At 33.6% G+C, this 20,044-nt stretch overlaps 1 protein-coding gene across 1 annotated transcript in view; it reads left to right on the forward strand.

The window, feature by feature from the left end:
- The window catches only part of LOC119877415 (tudor domain-containing protein 3-like), an 87,634-nt gene that overhangs the window by 7,444 nt on the left and 60,146 nt on the right, over positions 1 to 20,044 (forward strand). Inside the window, exons 2-6 of the mRNA XM_038570171.1 lie at positions 6,561 to 6,632; positions 8,804 to 8,953; positions 15,737 to 15,877; positions 17,687 to 17,843; positions 18,492 to 18,620. Coding sequence (XP_038426099.1) covers positions 6,561 to 6,632; positions 8,804 to 8,953; positions 15,737 to 15,877; positions 17,687 to 17,843; positions 18,492 to 18,620 — 649 coding nt within the window. The remainder of the gene's footprint in view (positions 1 to 6,560; positions 6,633 to 8,803; positions 8,954 to 15,736; positions 15,878 to 17,686; positions 17,844 to 18,491; positions 18,621 to 20,044) is intronic.

Consider the following 20,044-nt stretch of genomic DNA (forward strand, 5'->3'; position numbering starts at 1 on the left):
TCAAGGCTGTTTACGTCTAGCCCTAGTTCCAATTCCTTTTTAACTTTCTAATTATTTTGCATGGATTTGCTCTAGCCAAATCTTTCTTTGATTCTCTATGCTTTCCTCGGTTATACTTTTTTGGGGAAAAAAAACTTTTCTCAATTTATATCATTCATCTTAATTTCTTTCTGACACCTGCCAAATTGCCCCCATGCTTTTTGACCCTGGTCAAATGCTTACTTCTTCACCAAGTGAAGTAGTTGACCTTATGGAATTCTTAGAACATTTTATTTGTATCAAAAACACATTTATTTTTACCTAGAATTAAAATTATGTTTACTTACATCCTTTAATAGATTATAAGCTTCTTGAGGTTAGAATTGTTTGTGGCTTTGTTTAATTGCATGAATATTTGTTGAACAATCTGTAGGTATTATGCTGGACTCTTCTCATCAGTATACCATGTAATCTTCCTAACAGTATTATGAAAGAGTATTATGTCCATATAGATCAGAAAATGGACTTAAAAACTGTTAAATAACTTATTTTATGATTAGAGAGCTCTTAGACTTCCCATCTCTAAAGGAAAGCCTTGATTCTTACATACAAAAAACTTTATAACAATTGATGGTGGAATGAGTGAATTACAAAGCAGATAAAACTAATTACTCTTTGCTAAAATTGATGTTCTTGTGCTCCCTCAAATCTTTCCTATTATCCAATGAGCCAAGGGAGCCTAGCAATAGAAGCTTTTGCTATTTTATGATACCTTATTCTTTTCTATGTCCTAGTTTGAAAGTGCCTCTGTTTGGGAGGTAAATAGATAAAGACATTTAGGCACATTTTTATTCCTTAGTACTCATTACTTATGATACTAATGAGCTACATTTAGGTCTGCAGTACTATGCAGTATAAGATAATGTTCCATAACTGCATTGTTTAGTTAAAATGTTATAAAAGCAAGTAATTCAGAAGTGGCTTGATAGTTTTACATAAATAGCCAAGTTTATGAACTCTGAATTTCCCAGAGAAATCTCACCCATTTCATGTAGCTCTTTCTTTTCCCAAGTTAATAAATTGTATTTTTATTATTAGAGATTTTTAAAAATGTGTTAAGATGCAAGTCAGATCTGATCTCAAGTCAGATCAGTACCTTATATTATTTTCCTAACCCCAGCCAAAATTACCTCATTAACTGTAAAGTCAGTTAAACATTCCTAGAAACTTCTTCACCCCTAAAACACACACATACATATTGATTATTAGTAGTTTGATAGTTGTCCTTGTAATGTTTTATTATATCGTTTGCATTTTGTTTCCTGAAAGCTGTTAATGTTTCTTGTTAGGAGGCAATTAAAATATACATTAAAAAGCATTTAAAAACATCTTAATATGATTATAGTTCTCTTTGGTTTCATGGTTGTTGTTGCTGTTTTGATTTGGTAACCATAGTGATATAGAAACCATGGAGAGTTTAATTACTTAATAAGCCTCTGGCAGGTAGTACACATAGAAGTCAGATGTACACACAGAAACCATAAACCACAGAATTAATTTTGGAAGAGGGCCCTGTTTTGTAAAATAAATAGCGCAAGGGGACATTGGGCAGTATTTAAACTGTGAGCACTTGTTGTAGCACACAGTTTAAATGAATTGGTAATAGGGGATGAAAAAGAAGAAAAACTCAAACCTCAGAATGTTTTGTATGTTGGATAAAGACAAGTTCTAGAGAGTTCTGAACCAGATGTAATTTAAGAAGTAATGTAGTTTCTGGAACATTTTAGTGCCCCCTCACCCTGTTCCCATGACAGATTTGTATTTGTATTTTTTTTCTTTGTGTGTGTATGTATGGTAATATATACGTAACATTAAATTTAACATTGTAACCATTTTAAGTGAAAATTTAGTAGCATTAAGTACACTTATATTGTTAACACAATCATCACAACCATCCATCTCTGGAATTTTTGTGTACCAAAACTTAAATTCTGTACTCCTGAGATAACTTCGCATCTCCCTATAGCCACCCTTAGTCTCTGGCAGTCACCATTCTACTTTCTTGCTCTATGAATTCAACCACTCTAGGTACTTCATATAAGTCTGCCTTATTTCACATAGCATAATGTTTTCAGCGTTCATCCATATTGTAGCATGTGTCAGAACTGCCTGACTTTTAAGACTGAATACTATTCCATTGTGTGTATGTGTGTATATGTGTGTGTGTGTATGTGTGTGTGTGTATAGACAGACAGTGTTTTTGTCATTCATCCATTGATGAACATTAGGGTTGATCCTACGTTTTGGCTAATTGTGAACAATGCTGTTATGAACATGGTTGTGCAAATACCTGTTCAGTTTTCTGCTTTCAGTTTTTTTTGGGCATATAACCAGAAGTAGAATTGCTAGATCACATGGTTAATTCTATGTTTAATTTTTTGAGTAACTGCCATATTGTTTTCAACAGTGATTGCACCATTTTATTTCCCACCAGCAATGCACAGGAGATCTAATTTCTCTACATCCTTGCCAATCCTTGTTATTTAATTTAATTTTTTATAATAACCGTCTTAACACGTGAAGTGGAATCTCATTGTGGTTTTGATTTGTATTTCCCTAATGATTAGTGATATTTAGTAGCCTTTCATTGGCCATTTGTATATCTTCTTTGGAGAAATGTTTAAGTTCTTTGTCCATTTTTTAACTGGTTTGTTTAGTTTTTTGTCATGAGTTCCTGATATTTTCTGGATATCAATTCTTTATCAGATATAGGATTTACAAATATTTTTCACATTCTGTGGGCTACCTTTTCACTCTGTTGATAATGTCCTTTGATGCATAAGTTTTTAATTTTGATGAAGTTTAATTTCGTTTTGTTTGTTTTTTTTTGGTTGCCTGTGCTTTTGGTGTCATATATAAGAATTCGTTGCTAAATCCAGTGTCCTGAAACTTTGCTTCTGTGTTTTCTTCTAAGAGTTTTATGGGTTTAAATTTAGGTATTTGATCCACTTTAAATTAATGTTTTTTGCATATGATACAATTACAGGTCCAATTTCATTGTTTTGCATGTGGATATCCATTAACCCACTACCATTTCTCTCCTTTCTCCAGTGGTCTTGTCCACTCTCATCAAAAATCATTTGACCATATATGCAAGCAAGGGTTTATTTCTGGGTTCTTTATTTTCTTGTTTCATATGTCTGTCTTTATGCCAGTGCCATACTGTTTTGATTAAAGAAATTTGTAGTAAGTTGTATGATTGAGAAGTGTGAGGCTTTTTCAGGATAGTTATGGCTATTCAGGATCCCTTAAGATTCCATATGTATTTTAGGATAAATTTTTCTATCTCTGCAAAAATAATTCTTGGGATTTTTATAGGAATTGCATTGAATCTCTAGACCACATTGAATAGTATTGACATCTTTTTTAAAAATTTTATTTAAATTCAATTAATTAAATATGATATATTATTGATTTCAGAGGTAGAGGTTAGTGATTCACCAGTCTTATATAACACCCAGTGCTCATTACATCATGTGCCCTCCTTAATGCTCAGCACCCAGTTACCCCATCCCCCCACTGCCCTCCCCTCCAGCAACCCTCAGTTTGTTTCCTGTGATTGAGTCTCTTATGTTTAAAATGAGTATTAACATCTTAACAGTATTAATTCTTTGAATTAATGACCATGAGATATCTTTACATTTATTGGTATCATCTTTAATTTCTTTTAGCAATTTTTTATGACTTTCAGTCTCTTTACTCAAATATCCCCAAGTATTTATCTTTTTGATGCTATTATAAATGGAAGCTTACACCTTGCAGTTGTTTTTTGCTCATTCTGGTTCTCAGCAGTGAGGTCAGGAATTCATCTATTGGTTTCTGGAGTCTGTCTTCTCTACGGGTCCCTCTTTTACAAAACTCTGCCCTACAACTTTCAGTTGCTTCAGCCTGCCTGAACTATGAAATTGATATTCTCAAATTGGTTCCTTGTGCTCCCTGCCTGCATCATGCTTCTGAGCAGTAATTCAGAGCTCCATCTGTTTTGTATTTTTTTTTCTCTTTGAGGGATTATAGGCCTGCACTACTTACTCTCCTATGTCTTAAAACGGTTGTTTCTTATATGCTGCCCAGATTCTTATTTGTTTATAGAGGTAGATAAAGTCTGACTTTTATATATTCATCAGGATGAGAAGTAGAAACTCTGTGTTTTAAATCATATAATATGTATTGAGAGATGGTATTATTCGTAGCTTATGTGAGCTTTTTAAGGAAGTTAGAGAATAAATTGAAATGATTGATTTTGAATAATCCTTTTCTTATATCTAAAGTGAACCTGAGGAAAGGACCCCTAGATAACTCTAGGCATTTGCTGTTTTTGTTTTAAATAGGTTAACATCTTAACTGTAGCTTGTATAGAAATCTGACATTCCTATACAGTTTAAATTATTCTTTGCTTAATCAACTGAGTAGTATTGCTGCCTTTAGTCTTAGCATTCTTTTTTTTTTTTAAGATTTATTTATTTGAGAGAGAGAGAGAGCATGAGAGAGTGAGCAGGGGGTGGGGGAGGTAGAGAGAGAGAGAATCTCAAACAGACTCCCTGCTGAGCACAGAGCCTGATGCAGAGCTCAACCTCATGACCCTGAAATCTTGACCTAATCCAAAATCAAGAGTCGGATGTTTAACCAACTGTATCACTCAGGCACTTGTAGTCTTAGCATTCTTTATATAAGTTATCTAAAATGTGTAGTATTCTTTACATAATCGAGAACTCCAAGAATATGTTTGAAAAGTGCACATGATTTTTTAAAACTTCTTTCCACCCACTATTTAACAGCATATTTTAAGCATAATATTTTCTAATGATAATTATTAGGGATACACAAAAAAATTTTAAGGTGAAAAGATGTATTAAATGACAACTAGTACTTAATAGACATGTTAACATCTCAAAAATGAAACAAATAGGAGGAGTAGATGACTGAAAGAAGTCCTTCAGAAGATTTCTTATGATGCTTTTGAAGGACTTTATGACGTGAGAAATTATTTTGCTGGGAGGAAACTTTTTTTCCATTTTTATAATATGTTGTTATCTCTCTAGTCTTCAATATAAGAGGAAAAAAGGAAACTAAAATTAGTAGGGTTTGAAAGCTTAACTTTATTAAAGAGCAAGGGGTTGAATAGTTCTTCAAGGTATAATTGGTTTGAAAAACAAGACTTTATTGAGGAAATTTTACTGTAATTAAAAGTAACCTCCAAATCATGAACTATAATAATATGACCTCTTTAAATAATTAGAAATCACTTTTATCATAAGTATCCCTATGAACTATTGCTAGTCACAACATTTTGACACCAAATGTGTGGGATTTACACACCAAGCAATTCTCTCCTTCTCTATAGACACCAAGTGGATGTCCTAAAATTTAATTCACTTCTGACACTACCCAGAGTTAGTACAGACCCGGCAGCTTAAGGACTCAGTCTCACAAGACTGCTCTCCCACTTCAGATGCCAGTGCATATAGTGGGCCTGCCAGGTTACCTATTGTCTCTCCAATGTGGTTACAAACTGGGGATTCCCATGACCCCCTGTTCAAGTTTAATAATTTGCTATCATGGCTCACAGAATTCAGGGAAACACTTTACTTACTATTACAGGTTTATGATAAAGGATGTTCTAAAAGATACAAATGAACAGCCAGATGAAGAAATACAAGATCTAGAAGGGTCCCACGCACAGGAGCTTCTGTCCCTGTAGAATTGGGAGTGCTCTGCCCTCGCAGCACACGGATATGCTCACCAACCTGGAAGTTCCCAGAACCTCATTGTTACGCGTTTCATGGAGGCTCATTATATGCATATGATTGACCAAACCATTGGACATTGGTGATTAGTTCAGTCTCCTCCACTTTCTGATCACATTATTGGTGCCTCTGGCAGCTAGCCCCATCCTGGAGCTATCTGGGGGCCCATTAATAGTCCCCTCATTAGCATAAACTCAGGTATTGTCAAAGAAGCATATTATGAATAACAGAAGATGCTCCTCTTACCCCTATCTCTCAGGATATTCCAAGGTTTTTAGGAGCTCTGTTCCAGGAACTGGGGAAGAAGGCCAAAAAAAAAAAAAAAAAAAAAAAATATATATATATATTATCACAAGGTCACAAGTATGTTTTTGGTTAATAGATTTTATGTCTAAAAATTTATTTTGAAGATAATTTCCAGGTAATATTTGTCTGTCAGATTATAGTTTTAATATACTTTAAAGTGAAATTCTTATTAACAATGCTTATTGTCTGGATTTACTCCTTGTTGAGGAAGCATTTTGTTTTGTTTTTAACTATTTTCTCTTTATGGGAGAAGGTTGATAAGTACTTCTGAAAATTGTATGTGAATGTGTAGTTTAGTATGGGAAGGTGGGGAGAGAACCTTTGCCTAATTACATGAAGTGTATTATGTAGTTTGAAATAATCTATAGAAGGCTTTTTTTTTTCCTGTTCCATGTAACCTACAAAAGTAAGTGGATTCCTGGTACATTGTAAATTGTATAATTTCTGTTTCATGACTCGCTTTTCTCACAGAGCTTGTCAAAACACAATAGAAGTAATATTGGAACTGAAGGTGGACCACCTCCTTTTGTGCCTTTTGGACAGGTAATGACTTTCATGTTGGCAAATGAATTTTAATCAGCAAAAAATTGTTTTTCATTTGTATTCAAACAGTGTTTAGTTTTGTGCAGAACTATTCATTTAGAGGTCATGGGTGTTATGTGGAAATACATTAAATACAGAAATTTAATAGTTGTGGAGTTTTTTCTTTAATTAAAATATTGGTGTAGATTCTTTTCTCAAGAACTCTTAACACAAAGATTGAAACAATTAAGAGGCGCACCTGAAGAGCAACTTAATAATGAATTAAGATAGGATGGGGAGAGGCCTTTTTCTTTTAAGAGAGAGAAAAATTCGAAAGTAAGAAGACAAATGTATGTTCTAATTTCCTACTTTGTCAGTAAAAACAAAAGAGGGAGAGAGAAAATAAAAGTATCAACAGAAGGTTGAGACATAAAGGTGAGAACACAGAGGCAGGGAGGGGCATCACTGCACTCCAGTAGGGCCTGCTGTCCCAGCTGTCCTCTCTTGGATTCTGTTCTTCTCTCTTGATCCAAATACCCATCTCAGTCAAGAGCTTAATTTAATTTCTATTTGGTATTTATTTTTTAAACCACAGCAGCTCTGATCCTTCTTTCATAAAAGCTAAAAGTATTCTACTTCCTATTTTTAATCCTCCCTCTGCAAAATGTTACACTGAGGTAATTCCTTGGCTGGTGAGTATCTTGGGTCTTCCTGATTGTACTCAGCATCAAATTGTTTACAACAGTCTCCTGCAGCCTTTCCCTACTTTATCCCTGCTGAGTCTGAGAATAATCCCTGTGACAGCTTTCTCTTTGCTTCATGATGGCACCAGCATTTAGCTGTCGGTAATCTTTTTTGTGTTTGCTCTTTATTTTTCTTTGAGAATGCTAGCTCAGAACGAAGATGACTTAGGGATACAAGTGGGAAACAGAAATCTATAGCATAACAGCTTTTTAAAAAAATTTTGGTGATAAAAAGATATCTAGTTGATCAGCAGATAAATGGGTAGAATCAGTTGACACATACTTTTCAAAAATATTTTTGTAGGGTTACTCAAAATTAAAAGTCATTCTTGCATCATGTCTGTTTTGAAAATACTTTAAAAATATGTTGATTTTACCATGCTTTGGAGCAAGACACAGTCAAGATGAGAGGAGGCATGATGCCCTAGAGTCTGATCCATGTTGATACTGTCTCTCTTCTATCAAAGTCATAATGAACCTTCAGAATGGAAACAGAGCATAAACAGTCTAATAATTTGCATTTGAATCTAATAAATCTATGTTTGCAAGAATTTGCTTTCTTCTTAAACATATTGCTGATAAAATTTCATGAATTGCTCAGACTTATAATCTAATTACTTTCAAGAGTCCATTCTGAAAAATTCTTTCCATGTTTATTGTAGCCTTGTACATGGGTTAAAGATAGATTATGCAGAATGTGTTCTGGTATCGACAGGATATATTTACATTGCCAAAAATCTGTATTTATGTAACATATTTGTTTGAGAGCATGTTTTTCTTTTTTATTAGTAAGTTGAGACAAGGTTCATTTTGTAGGATTTTTACTGCTAGGATTGGGAGGGAGAGCAGAATTCAGGGCTTATTTTTCAGCAGTGATAACTTTCTTAATTTGTCTTCTGAAACTAAAAATCGAAAACTTTGTAGCCTGATTGAGAGAGCAGATATGTGTTTAGTTTTTGGTTTATAAATTCAGAGAGAGCTCTTTATATTTAAAATAACCATATTCCTTAACCCTCACAAACATATTGTGGCATAATATGGAAATCAAACTCTTAATAAGAAACTAAACTTATTCTGCCCCCTCAAAAGAAACTAAACTTATATTCTCTTGTACAATAATATAGATTGTTTGAAATGTAAGATTATTTCAAGTCATTATCCTAAAAAAGCAATTTAAATCTCTTGGTTTATTGTATGTTTTAAATATGTGTCCTATTTTAGATGGCCATTTTTATGTAGCTTTACATTTTATTTTATTTACAGTTATATTGACTTAAAAGTTACTTTAATTAATTTTCTACTTTATTTTTAAATCTTTCAGAAAAAAATATATTTTTATGAGTTCTCAGTTGTGACACAAACATTTCTTTTGAGGTATTATTTTCTTATGAAAAACTTGAATCTCTTTTGGAAATACTGAAATGTTTTATTTTTATTTATTGTTACCAGAAGTGCATATCCCACGTCCAAGTGGATAGTAGAGAACTTGACCGAAGAAAGACATTGCAAGTTACGATGCCTGCCAAACAAACAAATGATAATGATGAATTTGAAAAGCAAAGGACTGCTGCTATTGCGGAAGTTGCAAAGAGCAAAGAAGTAACAAACTAAATCATTATAAATTTCTCTTATTTCTTATCAGTATGTTCTATTTAGGTTACTCATAATCATTATTGTCTTTTTATAGAAGGTAACTTTGACATTCTTCTTGCATATTTCATCAGTAGAAATGCCATGGTAACTTATGGAGTCTTAAGCTTACACATTTTGCTCATACATTCTTTTTCTTAATCTCCTTGACAATTCTTTTTTCTTTTTGTAATTTATCTGTGAGAGAGCGAGTGAGTGAAAGAGAGAGCATGAACGGGGGAGGAGCTAAGGGAGAGGGAGAAGCAGACTTCCTGCTGAGCAGGGAACCCAATCCGAGACTCCATTCTGGGACTCTAGCATCATGACCTGAGTGAGCCAAGGCAGATGCTTAAGAGCCACTCTAGTGCCCTCTCTTTGACAATTCTTGCTAACAAACTACCCTTTTCTCCTTCTTCCTTTCTTCTTAATAGAGTGGCAACTGAACATGACACTTTGCATTATGGCAGAATTAGTTTTGTTAGTTGGGCTAAATGCCACTTCTGAGGAGTGCAGGTAAAAATCAGAGGATAAATCAATGGTTCAAGGATTAACATTTTTGTTAGTTTTCATTCTTCAACCTACTAAGTAAAAAATAATTTTTTCTTTGGATCATATATATTTATATACACATGTAATCCATCATGTTCTATTAACAGCCAAATGGTTTTCTTTTCATTATTTAAGCTTTCCTGCTTATTTGAAATAGGTGTTTTTTCTAGTTATTTATTGATTTTAGACTTTGATAAGATATTTTAGTTCATTAATTAGTTGCTTAGACAGACTTTTCTTAATCAGTGAGATTGAAATACTTTCCTTTATTCATTAGAAGCTTAGCTAGCAACTACTTTCCTATTTAAATTTGAAGTATAAGTAAGAGACTTATTGCATTTTGATTGTTCTTCCTGCAGTGTTTTTCTATTATCAATCTAATGTAGGGCCCAAGAGCACAAGTTCTGGAATCAGACATCCTGGAAGCATATCCTGCTGACAACTTTGCGTTGTTTACTTAGTGTTTTATGCCTTATTTTCTTCATTGATGAAAGGGAATAATAATGGTACCCACTTCATATGGTTGCTGTGAGAATTAAATCAATAATCTTTAAAACATTTAGAACCCTGTATGACACAGATCAAATCTTCCTTCAACTAAGAGCACTCAATAAATGTAACTATTGGTATTCTTTAGTATTTCCTATGTTCTAAGGTACATTTTTTAAAAATAATTTTTAATGTTTTTGAAATTAATATATTTTGCATAGTTCACATAAAATATATTTCTTCTTTCCCAAAAAGCTATTAAAATTATGAAGTTTAAAAAGAGTATATTGAGTATATGTCAATTCCTTAATGATTATAGGAAAGTGGTTCCTTTGATGTACATTTTTCTCACACAAACTTTCCTCCCAAAATTTTGTTTGATGTGGTTATAGCTATTTGTTAGAATATAGTTATATTGTAATATGCTTCATTTTTTAAAGTCATAATTGATCACATTATATTTTACATAATATTTGATAAGTAAAGAATCCTAGTTTCTGAAGAAGCTTAAAACTTCCCAATTTATATATGAGGGAACTGATGTTGGTTCGAAACTAACTGAACTTGCCTAGTGTACTCAGTGGCAAATCTAGGACTAAACCTATATGCATTATAGTAGATTATCCCTGTATCTATGTAGATTATCCCTGTATCTATATGTTTCTCTATAGAGATAAGTACACCTACATACACACACACAGATATTTATGTATTTATGTATTTATTTATAGATTTTATTAATTTATTCATGAGGGACACAGAGAGAGAGAGAGAGACAGACACAGGCAAAAGGAGAAGCAGGCTCCATGCAGGGAGCCCGATGCGGGACTCGATCCCGAGAGTCTAGGACCACACCCTGGGCTGACGGCGGCACTAAACCGCAGAGCCACACGGGCTGCCTAGATTTATATTTAATCTAAATGTCTGAACAGCCAAATCATATAACACTGTAATTATACTGAAGAGATGTTTTATGATTATCCATATAAACAATGTGGATTTAGTAGAGTCTACTGTACATGATCAAGCCATGATTTTTGTTTATTTTTTTCCTTTATTCAGCAAATATCTTTTGAAAATCTATATGCTAGGAAGTGTGGTTTTTTATTTTTTATTTTTGAGAGAGAGAGTGAGTGTGAAGGGGCAGGGAGGGGCAGAGGGAGAGAGAGAAAATTTTAAGCAGGCTCCACACCCCATGCAGAGTCCAACACAGGACTCTATCTCATGACCCTGAGATCATGAATTGAGCCAAAATCAAGAGTTGGATGCTTAACCAACTGAGCTACTCAGGACCCTCCTAGGAAGTGTTTTAAATGCTTAGGTTAAATCAGTGAACAAAATAGATGAAAGACCTCTGCCCTTATCAATCTTATATTTTAGTAAAGGAGACAGACTGTTAGCACACTAAGTTATGTGGTAGGTTAGATGTTGGTAAGTGCTATTAGAAGAAAAAATGTAGAGTAGGTTGGAGAGTTGGGAATGCCAGTTGGGGATGGGGTGCATTTTTAAATAGGATGGTTAAGATACAGGTATCTCCCCCAAAATTCATTACAATTCTATAGAAAATAGGACTTAGAAATGCTGTACTGTTAGACAAAATTAAGTCCTTTCTTTGCATTAAAAACCAAAATAAAAACTCTGGAATGTAACTAATTAACAAAGTTTTTTCTCATAACTTATGTTTCTTTTATACTTAATATGCCCAAAGACTTTGGCAAAATTCATCTATTGATTATTCCTATAGAGTATGTTTTAAGAAGCCCATGTAGACATACTGGATTTATACTTAGAAATTCCCCACTTCCTGCACAGTATCTGTTTCTGTCCTTCCAAATGATAAAGTGAAAATAGTTTACCTTTAGCAGTGTTACTAATAATAAAGTTTGTTTTTTTAGAGGTTATGCTTTTTACTCAGAAGATAGTGTTGGTGACTAGATTAGAATGTACAGATGGGTTGTGTGGTCCAAGTAATATGAATAGATATGTATACATGGTTCAATATTTGGATCTGTGTATTTGATTTTGTACTTTAAATGTGACAAATAAACCTTTTGGGAGAAAATAAATAGGATGGTCAGAAATTGACTATTCTTTTAAATTTTGTGTAGTTTACATCCTAGTAAGGACACTAAGTAATATAAACATGCTAAATAAGTAAGTTGCAGATTTCAGTTTTAAATATTGTAATTTGATTAGGTCTCAGGATGATGAGATTTGAGCCAAGACTTGAAGGAGGTAAGAGAATTAGCTATATGGTTATGTAAGAAGAAAAAGCCTTTGCAAAGGTTCAACAGCAGGAGTATATGTTCAAGAAATAGGAAAGTAGTCAGTGGAAGCAGAGAGAACAAAGGGACAAGAAGTAGAATATAAAGTCGAGTGATAATGGAGGTTGGAGGCCAGTGTATGTAGGGCTCTGTAAGCCATGTTAAAAACACTGACCTTCATTGAGAGAGAAATGAGAGTCTTTAAAGGGTTTTCAGCACAGCAGTAACATCAACTTTAAAAGGCTAATTCTGGCTGCTAGGTTCAGAGTAGATTTTAGAGCAGAAAATTGAGTCAGATGAGCTAGAAAATTGTTAAAGTAAGCCGAGGAGGGAAAAATAATGGTATCTTGGATAAAGATGGCACCTGTCTAAGTGGTGCCAAGTAGTCAGATTCTGGAATTTTCAAAGTAGAGCTGTCACCATTTCTGAGATACCAAATGTGGTACATGAGAAGAGGTGTCATGAATGATTCCAAGGGTTTTGCCCTGAGAAGTTGGCAGGTTAGAGTTGCTCATTTTGAATTGGGGAAGACTATAGTGGAATGGATTTGAGAGTAAAGATTTGATATTCTGTTTTGAACATATTAATGTTGAAGTGTGCCTGTTAGACATCCATGTGGCTTCATAGGCAGTGAGACAGAAGAGTGTAATTTAAAAAGTGAGCTTTGGAAGAGATACACATTTGGAAGTAGTAGATATATGAATGCCCTTTGAAAATCATGAAGCTAAATGAGATCATCAAATGAGTGCTGAAGAGAAGAGAAAATGGGGGCAACAAATGAACCCTGTTGTACTAGAGGTTGGATGAAAAAGGTTGAACCAGACAAGGTGCAACCAGGAAGTTAGTGTCAAAACAAGAGAATGCAGAAATTGCATCTTGGAGGAAGGAGTATTGTACTTGTCAAAAGCTGCTGAAAGATCATGTAAGATGTGGTCTGAGACATAATGTAGAGTTGGGGAATTCATTTCCTTTAGATTCCTCTAGATATTCATGTGGATGGTAAAATATACAGTGTTAAGAGAAAGTAAGTATGCAGATATCAGTGGGTGGGTTGATGTGGTGAAAATCTATGCAAGTTCTGTAATGATTATTTCAGTTTTTTTCAGTGAGGAAGTCAGCAAGGTCAACGGTGACATGGAGAAGATGTTGGAGGTTTGAGGAGTAAGAGGAATATGTAAAATAGTGGTCTAGAAAATTGGAAGGGTGGATGGGGTAAGGAAATAAAGTGAGGTTGCTATGGAGCATTAGGGACCCACTTGAGTTTCTTTTCATGATGATTTCACAGTAAATTGTACAGTACGGACAAGATGGTGTCACTCATAAAGGACACCATTTACTTTATGGGTAATGTTTAAGTTGTGTTGTTTCTAGCTATTTATGTTTAGTGAGTGGCAACTTTTAAAACAGTGAAAAGCAATTCTGAAAATTTATTTATCTTATTGTTTAATCCATAAAAATGGAAAAAGAAAATAAGAAAGAAAAGCATCCAGAAGATGGGACTGTTTTACTAGTACCAAAAGAAAAAGTACTTTTGGAGTTATAGAATTTAAATTCCAGAAATATATTTAATTTGGAACACATCAGTGTCCAAGTTCTCAGGTAATTATGTTTTAATATATTCAGTGAAACAGTTAATGTTGCCATGGGTTCTGAGTGTTTGACCATGTGCCAGTTACTAAATTGATCACTTTGTGTTATTGATGTCATTTCATTCTTACAACATCCCAATGAAGTAGGTTTTCTCATCCCTGTTTTAAGAATGAGAAAGCTGTCTTACAGGAGATGGAAGTAACTTGCTGAAGGCAGGAACTAGTAAGTGGCTGAGCAAAGATTTAGTCCCAGTCTTGTCAAGTTCCAAAGCCTATGTTCTTAACTATACTCCACTATATCCCAGTCTAATAAACTTTATGTCACAATAATATGAACTCCCATTTTTCTTTATGGTTTTATAAGTGATGACTGTCAAGACATTCCAAATCTATTGCATAAACCAAAAATTGAATGAATCTAAAAATGCAACTTTGGTCTTTGAAGATGTAGTTTTAATTTTGATTTAAATAAAATATAAATATTGTGGTGTATCAACTACCTAATCAATATTTAATGTATTGTCTGGTTAATGCTTATATCATTTTTATTTCTTTATATTTTCATCTGATTCAAAATAATTTCCCAGTGTTATATAAATTTATATCTAGAATGTTTTCTTACTGTCATAATTTCAAAACACATGTAAAACTGTTATTATCACTAATAAAAAAGCAAGTCTTGACTTCTTTCTCTTTTATTAGATCTACTAGAACTATAAGGATATTGCATAACCAGGTGTTTAATTTGATATTGTACAAGTAACAGCAGTGGGCTGCTTTTCAGTCATGAATTTATATCTTTCCAAACTAACATTTTTACATTCTAGTCTTTCCACAATAGTTTTAATAAAAGTAAGATCAAATCAGATTTTCAAATGTGATTAAACATAACTATTCAAATAAATCAGGCAAAATAAGAAACACAGACTTTAAAGTTTTTATATATAGTTGGTAAGATAGCATATTATAATTAATGTAAATAATAAGTTAGTAAGGAGCATTTTAATCTAGTGTTAAAATTAATATGATTTGTTTACTTTTTAAGATCATATAATCAGGAGCATCCCAGGATGCCTGAGTGGCTCAGTGGTTGAGCGGCTGCATTCAACTCAGTGCATGATCCCAGGGTCCTGGGATCCAGTTCCACATTGGGTTCCCCACAGGGAACCTGTTTCTCCCTCTGCCTATGTCTCTGCCTCTCTGTGTCTCTCATGAATAAATAAATGAAATCTTAAAGAAAAAAATCAGGAGAACCTGGGTGGCTCAGTTGGTTAAGCACCTGACTTTGGCTCAGGTCATGATTTCAGGATCCTGGGAGGAGCCCTAATTCCAGCTTCCTGCTTAGCGGAGCTTCTGCTTGTCTCTCTGTCCCTCCCACTCCTGGTGACTTGCTTTCAGTTTCTCTCTCTCTCTGTTTCATAAATGAATGAATGAATGAATAAATTTTTTTTAAACCTTATTACTGGATCATGAGCATAATGTAATCAATTCCTAGACATGTTTAGTACCTGCTAAAGGTAGACCTGCTTTATAGCTGGTTATATAACCCAGGTCTCATGATATCAGTAAAGTATGGTATCCTAGAATTATTTTAACACCTGATCCATGATACTGGTACTATTTTATTTTCTTCTATATTGTTGTCTGTTTAAGTTTATTTTGATGATTAAAAAGAAGAGATTATGGCCAGTAGATATTTGTTTAAAAATAATTAGTTAATATTCAATTCTTCTCATGTAAAACATAATTAAGATGCTTTTTGGTGCTTCAGTTTTACTAGGTGTTTTAGTTGTAGATTAGTCTTGAGAACTATTTTTCAATGTTATTTACTTGCATCTCTTTTGTCTTTCCCTTATCAAAAGACCAAGACATTTGGAGGAGGTGGTGGTGGTGCTAGAAGTAATCTCAACATGAGTGCTGCTGGTAACCGAAATAGAGAAATTTTACAAAAAGAAAAGTCAGCCAAATCTGAGGGGAAACACGAAGGTGTCTATAGAGAACTGGTAAGGGTAAAGAATCAACCACAAAATTAATGTGTTCTTCCTTGCCTTGCTGATTTTTGTGTTTTCTCATAACCACCACTGACTTTGTTCAGTGTATTATTGATAGATTTTACAATTTTCAGAAGGCTTTTAATAAGGATTATAATTAATTTATGGAAAATCTAAATTATTTGAAAGATAATTTACTTAAGTCTTCCATTTTTCTTAAATTTCTAATGTCCAAATAATGTCTTTTGGAATAGATTGATAAAAAGCCACCAAATTAGAGAATATTTCATAGTGATTATATTCTATAAGATGATGCATCAGGAACATCCTTTCCCTCCCCTTCCCCACATCTTTCTCAAATTTTGTCAGAAGTGATTTTGTTGTTTTGCTTCATTCTTTGGGAAAAATATATTAGAATGAGTACATGTATATTATGGTCTCATTTGCGAAATATACCTTGATTTTTAAGATTAATGGTGGGAGTCAGATTATTTTTGGTATGCTGCAGTGTCCTCAGATACAAGGGAACTGACAAGACTTCATTTTTCTCTGCCTTTAGAGGTTAAATGACTTTAGATGATTTTATCTGTAGGGTACTGAATACGAAGACTGGCTTAAATAATAGGGAATTATTATTTCACATAACTAGAAATTCAGAAGTAGGTGGTTACAAAGACTGATAAATTCAGTAGTTTAACAATGTTGGAGCTCTGGTGGGCATCTCTATGATTTTTTTGGCTTTCTTCTCAGGGTTACAGGATTCTCTGTGTGTTAAATCTTCACACAAAAAGTTCAAAGACAGGAAGGAAAGAGTATAGGCCATTTTATCAGATAAGAAAATATTTTATGAAATGTCCAGAAAATTCCATTTATGTCTTATCATCTAGAGCTAAGTCACATGTCCACTTCTAAATCAGTCATTGGCCAGGGAGAATGGGTTTATAACTATGGGCCAGGCTGTGTCTCCCTTGAACATATGACCATTTCATTCTCTTAAAAAAGTCAATTTTCAGGTTAAAGTAGATATAGTGAGCTGAAAAAAAATATGGTCCTTAACTAAAGTCTTTAAATTTCAGTAAATTGAGAATACTTTTCTGAGGATATCTTGCTGTGGAACATCAGAGCCCAGCAGTTTGGGGTTGTGGTAACAAACACATGAAGGGAGTGACATCACAAAGATGATGGAGTAGAGAGCTCCAGGAATTGATCCCACTGAGGATATAGAAGTATAGAAATATCAATCAAGGAAAATTTTCATTATATAGTTTTCACTTATTTTCAGAAGCTTTATTCTGACACATTTTCCTCCTTTCCTTTTCCTTTCCTTTCCTTTCCTTTCCTTTCCTTTCCTTTCCTTTCCTTTCCTTTCCTTTCCTTTCCTTTCCTTTTTTCCTTTTCCTTTCTTCCTCCTTTCCTTTCCTTTCTCCTTTCCTTTCCTTTCCTTTCCTTTCTTTCCTTCTTCCCTCCCTCTCTTCCTCTTCTTTTCTTCCCTCCTCTTTTTTTTTTCTTTCTTTCTTTCTTTTCTTTTCTTTCTTTCTTTCTTTTCTTTCTTTTTTCTTTTCTTTCTTTCTTTCTTTCTTTCTTTCTTTGCATTTGTAATGGTAGTTGTGAAGTCAGAGAGTACTTGAGGCATAACCCCACATATCATATATATTTTTCCTTGACTGTTGGTATGAAAAAGCAGCAAGTGAATATTGTATGTATGATATTTTTTCCATAAGCAAGAGATGTAATTTTTAGTTAAAAAACAGTATATAGTTTAAAACTTATACCTTGCTTATTTATGGCCATCAGCACAGTTTTGCTCTTAATTTCTTACAGGTTGATGAGAAGGCTCTGAAACACATAACAGAAATGGGCTTCAGTAAAGAAGCATCCAGGCAAGCTCTAATGGATAATGGCAACAACTTAGAAGCAGCACTGAATGTACTTCTTAACAGCAATAAACACAAACCTGTTACAGGACCACCTCTGAGAGGTAGAATTCATTAAGCAATGTGCCAGATAGTATTGTTTGCTTTTCAGGCTGGGGTTTTGTTGGGGGAGAGAAGCACCATAACTTCATTTCTATTTATGATAAGTGGAAGGAGCCCAATTTTGGAACCACGGAGACTTTTTCAAGTTACTCCAAGTCTGTTTGTCTTCATTTTATGTAAAGTAGGTCTAATAATACCTTATTTAACAGAATAGAGAAAAAATGTTATAAAGTAAGTTCTATTAATTATTTCTAGAACTTTGCCCCTTGTATAACTAGTTTACAAACTTTAAAATTAACAAGCACGTGACTTTTACTTAGTGTTATTCTTTAGTCATTCAAGCCTTAATCCTATATTCTTTTAAAGCATAAGTGGTTAAAGAAAAATTTTATAAAAATGAATTTTTTCTATTAAGAGATAATTTACGTGAAGAAATTCAAATTTCCAAATAGATCATTTAGAGAACTAAAGGTGCTGGTTAATATAATAATTTTAAAACTTTTTTATTTAAAAGATATAAAATACACAGAAAAATATGAAAAGAAAGAAATACAAAATCAAACTTAAGATGACTGATGATTATATTTTAGTGGGTTTTCTCCTTTTGTTTTTGCATGTACAGTAACTATGTCATTTCTTCACTTCTTAAGGTAAAGGAAAAGGCAGGGGGAGAATAAGATCTGAAGAAGAGGAAGAGAACTGGGAAATGCAAGGCCCATCAGCACCAAGCACATATTTGATTTCTTGGAGTCCTAAAATGGGGACATTGAGTGTGGAAGGTAGGCTAACTTAAAGTAGATTTTCTTTTTAAAAGACCAACTTGATTTGGAATAATTCAGAAAAAGAGTTTAATAAAGCAACTGATAATATGAACCTTTATCCTGGGTGTTAAAAATTTTAGTTACAAATTTCTTGTTTGACAGAAACAGAACAGAATTTTAATTGTTACATTCTGAAAATACTTAAAGGCAGTTTATTTTGCCCTTGAACTATGTGATGGATAATATCACCAACTCTTTCCCCCAGCTTCACTAGATGATAGATTTAGCTATGAAAACAGATTGTTTATGTTGGATAAGTTATTATTATATATCTAATATGAAATTTTGACTGTGAAATTGTTCTCTCTCTCTTCTTTCTCCACATATTACATATTATATGAAAATATTCACACGAGTCAGTATGCTCTCACAATATGATGTATTCCTTAACATGATATATTTAGTGATTAACGTAAATACTGAAAGATAAATAAGTATGTGAAATGTATGTCTTTTTTCTAAGCATGGGATATAGTAAATATTTCTAAAATTGTATGTTTTTAAAATATGATTCCAGGGGCACCTGGGTGGCTCAGTGGGTTAAGCATCCAACTCTTAATTTCAGCTCAGGTCATCATCTCAGGGTTATGAGAATTAAGCCCCACATTGGGCTCTGTGCTAGGTATGGAGCCTGCTTCAGATCCTCTATCTCCCTCACTGTCCCTTCCTGAACTCCCCCTAAAATAAATAAATAAAATAAAATATAATTCTAAAAAGTTAGGGAAATACACTTTTAAATTCAGTTTTCTCTTTCAGAAATATTTTTAAGTAAATGAAAGCTTGGAGATAAAATTCTTTGATAAATTTGAAGTTTCCAGATTTCATGAAAATGGAAGTTCATTGCTAGATTATATAGAAAAGGCAGTGTGTTTTGAGAAACCTGTTTGATGTAGACAAGATCTGTAAGTAGACACATGCAACAGCAATATTTTCTTGGTTGTAAAGCATAATGTATTGGTCTTCCATTACTGTTTAATAAATTACCACAAAGTCAGTGGCTTAAAACACTGCAATTTATTCTCTCATAGTTTCTGTGAGTCAGGAATCAAGGCAAACTTTGTTGGGGCATTTGCTTAACATCTCATATCCTGAAATCAAGATTTCATTGGGGCTATGATTTTGGTTGGGGCTATGATTTTGGCTGAGGCTTGAAGTCCTCTCTTATACTCACTGGTTGTTAACAAAATTTAGCTCCCTTGTAGATAAGGCTAAAGTCCCCATTTTCTTGCTTGTTGTTGCCCTGGGTAGTGCTTTCAGCTCCTGGAAGTTCTCAGGTTCTTGCCACCTGACTCCCTCCATTGGCAGTTCACAACATGTTTTCTTTGCTTCTATAAAGCCAGTAAGAAAATCTCTACTGCTTCTTCAAATCTCTGACTTCTTGA

Source organism: Canis lupus, chromosome 22 (assembly GCF_011100685.1).
Source record: "Canis lupus familiaris isolate Mischka breed German Shepherd chromosome 22, alternate assembly UU_Cfam_GSD_1.0, whole genome shotgun sequence".
Taxonomy (NCBI): Eukaryota; Metazoa; Chordata; class Mammalia; order Carnivora; family Canidae; genus Canis; species Canis lupus.